The 6,718-nt window shown below is 44.3% G+C and overlaps 1 protein-coding gene across 1 annotated transcript in view; it reads right to left on the bottom strand.

The window, feature by feature from the left end:
* The window catches only part of PRSS38 (serine protease 38), a gene marked incomplete at both ends in the record, with an annotated part of 68,878 nt that extends 62,851 nt beyond the window's left edge, over positions 1-6,027 (bottom strand). The window contains 3 exons of the mRNA XM_081091303.1: positions 4,361-4,632; positions 5,384-5,546; positions 5,841-6,027. Coding sequence (XP_080947429.1) covers positions 4,361-4,632; positions 5,384-5,546; positions 5,841-6,027 — 622 coding nt within the window. The remainder of the gene's footprint in view (positions 1-4,360; positions 4,633-5,383; positions 5,547-5,840) is intronic.
* Positions 6,028-6,718: the final 691 nt, after the last annotated feature.

Consider the following 6,718-nt stretch of genomic DNA (forward strand, 5'->3'; position numbering starts at 1 on the left):
ACTGACCACCAGGGGGCAGATGCTCCAATTGGTAGGCTAGCTTGCTGCTGGGGTCTGGCTGATCGGGACTGAGTGAGATATGCCAGACATGCCTTGAAGCCTTCCCATGGTCCCTCCTCAACCCCATTTGTGCACCGGTGGGGTCTTGGCCTGGCCCTTAGGGGATGTCAGAGAGCCACTTTTGGCCCAATCCTGCAGGCCAGACAGAGAGACCCCACTGGTGCATGAATTCATGCACTGGGCCTCTAGCTGATTTATAACTTCATCCCATTGTGATCAGAGAAGATACTCTCTATACCTATCTTTTTAAATATATTGAGACTTATTCTGTGACCTAACATGATCTATCCTGGATAATGCCCCATATGTGCTTGAGATAATTTGTAGGCTGTTGGTTTTGGGTGGAGTGTTCTGTATATGTGTGTTCTACTAACTGGTTTATTGTGTTGTTTAAATTCTCGCCATCCTTATTTATCTTCTGTCTTGTTGTTCAATTTATTCTTGTGAATGGGGTATTAAAGTCTTCAATTATTTTTCTAGAAAGGTCTCTCCAATTCTGTCAGTTTTTCTTTCATATATTTTGATGGTCTGCTAAAGTTCATAATTGTCATATATTCTTTATGTAGTAAGCCCTTTATTAATATATAATGTTTTTGCCTCTTGTAATCTCTTTTTTTATTTAAAGTCTGTTTTGTCTGATATTAGTATAGCCACTCGTGCTCTCTTTTGGTTACAATTTGCATGACATAACTTTTTCCATCCTTCTCTTTCAATGATGTTGTGTCTTTGGATCTCAATTGAGTCTCTGTAGACAGGATATAGTTGGTTCTTCCAGTCTCTGTTTTTTGACTGGGGACTTTAATCCATTTGCATTTAAAGTAATTACTGACAAAGAGGGACTTACTCCTGTCATTATGAAATTTGTTTTCTATATGCTCTAAAACTTTTTTGTCCCTCATTTCCAGCATTCTGTTTTATGTTATGTTTAGTTGATTTTTTTTTCTAGTGAAATGTTAATCTCCTTTTGTGTATATTCTACAGCTATTTTTTGTGGTAACCATGGGGATTACATTTAATTTTAATGTTAAACCATTCTAATTTTAATTTATACTTTATAGCACTTTACCTTCAATACTATATATATATATATATATATATATATATATATATATATATATATACCAGATTTTGAACTTTCTTAACCTTGTATAAGATATCAATCTAAAATTTCCAGACCAAACCATAAACTTAATAGTAAACCAAGCATTTCCATTAAAATAAAATAAAATAAAATAAAATAAAATAGACCTAGTATCATTTTTACTGGTTTCCAGCTGCTGCAATAAAAAAAAATAAAAGACAAAAGATAGGAAAAGTAAGGATGAAGCAATCTTATTTGAAAAAAAAAATGCTTTAAAAAAAATATAGGACAGAGAACCAAGATGGCAGTGTAGGTAAACGCTAGTACTCATAGCCTCCCACAACCACATCAAAATTACAACTAAAATACAGAATGACCACCATTCAGAACCACCTGAAATCTGGCTGAATGGAAGTCTAGCAACTAGAGAAGTAAAGAAGAAAGCATGCCAAAACTGGTAGGAGGGGTGTAGGCATGGAACGGGCTGGTCCTACACCCATGTGTGGCATGCTTTTAATTGGGAAGGGTATCTAGGCTCCTCCCATGAGGAGTAAGGGGTTCCAGTGCCACACCAGACCACCCCTTAGCCTAGGGTTCCAGTGCTGGGAAGAGAAGCTCCTGTAACTTCAGGCTGTGAAAACCAGTGAGGATTATGGCTCAGTGATTCGGAGGCTGCTGACATCCCAAGCAGTCCTCTTAAAGGGCCAGTACATGAACCTACATGGTCCTGCTCCCTCTGAGCTCTAGCACTGGGGCAATGGCTTAGGATCTATGGACATAAAGGGAGAAATTGGATTGTCTGGCATCAGAGTAAGAACTCAGGAGCTGCATTCTTCCAGACAGAGGTGCTTTCAGGGGTGATTGTTCCTATGCTGAGACCTCCCCTGTGACAGAGCTCACGGCAGCCATTATCTGAGTTTCCATCGTCCTGATTCACACTGTCCACTCAGCCCTGGTTATTCCCTGAGGCCCCATACCATCCAATTTGCAGCCCCATCCAAGCTGTTTTCTGTGGCTTTTCCATTTGAATGGCCTGTCCTGGATCAGGCTTCAGGCTTTTCTAAAATTCCTCAGACAAGCTGGTGTGAGCATGCCCCATACCTATCAATAAGAGGCCCAAGACAGCTTGGCCTCACCTGGGCACTTTCAAGCCCAACATAAGTAGCAGCCATATGCAGATTGCTCTGTAGCTCCTGATGGGTGGCCTCAGGTAGTGAATGACTTTGCACCTCCTGGGAGGCCTCAGAGCCAGGGCACCTGGTGGACAGATTCAGACCATACCAGATTACAACTCTTCACATCCACAAGAAACACACTCAAGAGGAAGACTCAGTGAGCACCAAAGCCCCACTGAAGCAAGTCCTGCTCCATAGGGGTGTCCCCTGTATAGGGGTGGTCCTCACAGCCAATTGGCCTGGAGTGTCAACTTCTCACAGTGACCCAACAGCAATCAAGGCTCAACTTCTCCCAGTGACCCAACTACAACAAGACTGTGCACACATCCCACACAGGGGTGCATCTAGAGTGCCCAGCTCAGGTTACTGAGGAGACTGAGCCACTGGGCCCTACAGGACACCTATTACACAAAGCTACTCTACCAATTCCAGGAGACACAGCAGCTCTACCTAATACATAGAAACAAACACATAGAAGCAGCCAAAATGCGGGGACAAAGAAACATGTCACAAATGAAAGAACAGAAGAAATCTCCAGAAAAAGAACTAAATGAAATGAAAGCAAGCAAACTACTAGATACAGAATTCAAAACAATGGTTATAAGGTTGCTCAAAGATCTTAATAATGAGAGCTTCAAGGAACTTAGTGAGAATTTCAAGGATCTTAGTGAGAATTTCAAGAGATGTGAAAAAGGACCAGTCAGATATTAAGTATACACTAACTGAAATAAAGAATAATTTACAGGGATTCAACAATAGAATAGAGGATTTTGAAAATCAAATCGATGATTTAAAATATGAGGAAGCAAAAAATACCCAAATCAGAAGAGCAAAAAAAAAAAAAAAAAAAAAGAATAATAAAAAAATATGAAGATAGTGTAAGGAGCCTCTGGGAAAACTTCAAGCACACCAAAATTCACATTATGGGGGTGCCAGAAGGAGAAGTGAAAGAGCAAGATATTGAAAACCTATTTGAAGAAATAATGACAGTAATCTTCTCCTAACTGGTGAAAGAAATAGACTTACAAGTCTAGGAACCCAAACAAGAGGAACCCAAAGAGGCCCACACCAAGACACATCATAATTAAAATGACAAAGGTTAAAGACAAAGAGAAAAATCTTAAAAGCAGCAGGAGAAAAGCAGTTAGTAAGAAGAAGAAAAAGAAGCAGCAGCAGTAAAAGAAACAAGATAAAAAATATGAACAATAAAAAGGCAATAAATACATATTTATCAACAATTGAATCTAAAAAAATGAACAAGGAATCTAATGAACAAAATAAACTGATGAATGAAATAGAACCGGGGTATGGAACAGACTGATGAATCTCAGAGGGAAGGGAGGGGAGAGTGATTAACCAAAGAACTTGTATGCATATATGCATTACTTAGGACACAGACAATATGGTGGTGAAGGCCTGGACCAGAGGCAGGAACTGGGTGGATGGGACAATGAGGGGGTGGGGGGAAGGGGACATCTGTAATACTCTCAACAATATTTTTAAAAAAATAAAGAACACTGAAAAATCTCAAAGGAAAAAGAATATATAGAACAGTCCAATAATCAATTGACTAGCTATTAAAAATTAGTTCTATGAGGTGGCTAGAAACAAGGTCAATGCTCAAAACTCAAAACTATGACTGATTAGCAAATGCAAATTAAAAACATCTTTTACTTAGCCATAAAAATTCTGAGTACAAACCTACAAAGAAAATACAAGGCTTTTAGGTACAAAATGAGAATAACTGGTAGGTTTTTTTAATAGGCTAAAAAGATTACTTTAAATTTACTATCTTAGGAAACTTTACTTTGAAAATTTTGGTCTTGATAAACTAAATATTAAGTCCACACTCAAAGTAGAAGTAACTATTTCTTTGTATACAACAAAGCCAGCCAGGGATAAATCAAAACTCCACACTGACAGAGAAATAGGTTGGGATTGTAGTCCTCAGATACCTGCAACACTTTCTTTCCTTAGTGCCATAGAGCCACCATCCTTCCACAAGCTCCAAAAAAGGGACTGATGCTGCATTTTGTTCTCTTACCTGTTTGGGAGATGAGTCCCCATCCTGTAACCCAGCAGGTAAGGTTCTCAAGGTTCATGTCTGGGGTTGCAATGCAGATGGGGAGTACAGAGTCAGAAAATACAATTGGACTTTTCAGCTGCACCAGAGCGACGTCACCTCCAATAGGGTGGAACACTTCATATGTATGATGCATAATAATCTTATTCACCTCAAACCACTGGGTATGATGGCCTGCGAGCTTGAGGTCCACGAGGCCCACGTACATATCAAATGCCTCAGTGCGCCTGTCCCTGTGGGACAGAGAACAAAGGCACAGTGGCTCAAGCACCTTGAACCTGGGGAGAGGAGCCACCATTAGCTCACCGACACAGGGAGGCCTGGGAGCATGGCAGCTTGGTATTCAGGCTCTCAGTCAAGATGTGGAAAAGTAATCCCTTGCAGGACAGTGGGGACTTGGTTGTTTGGAAGAATTTCCCCCAAAGAGGTCTTGACCTGGGCCCATGGAGAATCTGGGAAACCATCAGGATCTGCTGGCCACCAACAGCCTAGGATGAGCTTGTCAGGTGTAAAGTGGCCTGTCCAGAAGTAAGTCTCTCCTCAGCTCTCACCCTGTTATGCGTCTCTTCTCCTTCCCTCCTGATATGTCCCCTCTCCTCTCAGCCTCTTAGTCTCCCTCCTCCCATCTTATTGTGATGTATTTCCTCTCCTCCTATGACTGTCTCCTCTCCTCCCATCCTATGATGTGTCTTCTCTCCTTTCATACTATGATGTGGCCCCTCCAGTCTCTCCTGTGATGTATCTCAGCTGTCCTATGGTGTGTCTCCTCTCCTCACCTCTCATCCTATGATTTGGCTCCGCACCTATCTCAAAGAACAGATGGTCCTAAGGACCCCTCAGCCCTGTGTCGGGAGAAGTTATAGAGGATGGAGCTGTGTGCTGGACCCATTCTCTCTCCAATTCCATGTAGTCCCAGCTCGACCTGTCTTGGATGGTCAGCCTCAAGGTCCCTGGACCTCCACCGGAATGGCCAGCACCACTCACTTGCTAAAGCAGTGGGCTGCTGTCAGGATCCAGTACTCATTGAGGATGGACCCACCGCAGACGTGGAAGCCCCCATAGTGCACGCTGACCTGCCACGGCCACTTCTCCTCAGGGGCGTCCACGCCCCCTACGACCTTCCCCTGCATGTGACGCTGGCCACAGGCTGAGTGGAGAGATACAGAGTGTGTGAGTAGCAGCTATGCAGGAGCAGGCCAGGCCATGAGCAAAAGGGAGGAAGGATCTGGCGGTGCACTAGAAGTGTGTGTGTTGGGGCGGGGGTGAGGGGCGGAGGGAAGGGGAGGCTGGGCTAATAGGAAAGTGGAGAGAAGGATAGGAGAGAACAGGGGAGGGCGAGGAGGGAAGGTAAGGCAAGGGAAAGGGCTCTCCAACCAGGAAGGGAAGGGGAGGGAGGATGCGCCTCCAGAACCACTCCCAACCCAGCTGGGAGGGGTCCTACCCACATCCTGGCTCAAGGTGATCCCTTCGCTGTCTCGGTGCCTGTGGGGCAGAAGGAGCAGCAGCAGCAGGAAGAGGCCCGAGGCTTTGCTCGAAGCTCCAGGCCCAGCACCACGGCAGGAGGGCGGGGTGGCCATGAGGCTGAAGGCCCCGGGGGTGCGGTGGCTGGAGCCCGCTGGACTCACCATGGCTGCGGCCTCGCGATGTGTGATGGCGCTAGCGCACGCGACACTTGACAGCACCAACGCCAGCGCCTCGCGCCCGTGCTGGAACCCTAAACACGTGGTTTTGCCCCTGTGTCTCAGGCACCAGTTGGTGCTCCTCTCCACCCGCTATCTGGACACCCCCGGGGCCCTGAGGTCACCACTCGCTCACTTGCACGTGGAGGCAGGTCTCAGCAGCCTGCCTCCCGGGTGATAGACTCTTGGTGTCCTCAAACCCAGGTCAGCTGTGGTTGGTGGTTTCCAGTGGTCTCACTCCGGGTCAGGTGGCTGGTTCTTGGCTGATACAATGGGGATAACTTCATACCGTGTCTCCCAACATCCAGCCAGCAAGTTCGGGTTTGGTCATAGGACACAGTATTAAGGAAAAGTGCAAGCAAAATTCCTCACCTGTTTACTAATGTGACATTGAACAAAGCAAGTTATATTACTATCAGAAGAAAGGGTGGGAAGGTACACTATGCCCCTGAAGTTGTGCTGTCCTGACAGTATGTATACACAAATGAACAGTACTGCGTTCCAAGAAAACATTATTTCCAAATACAAATTTGAATTTCATGTGAAGTTTACATCCCACAACATATTCTTTTGTTTACCCTCAAGCATAAAAAAATGTAAAAACCATTCTTAGTTCACGAGTTATATAGAAACAGGTAGT

Source organism: Myotis nattereri, assembly GCF_964212035.1.
Source record: "Myotis nattereri genome assembly, chromosome: 5".
NCBI lineage: Eukaryota > Metazoa > Chordata > Mammalia > Chiroptera > Vespertilionidae > Myotis > Myotis nattereri.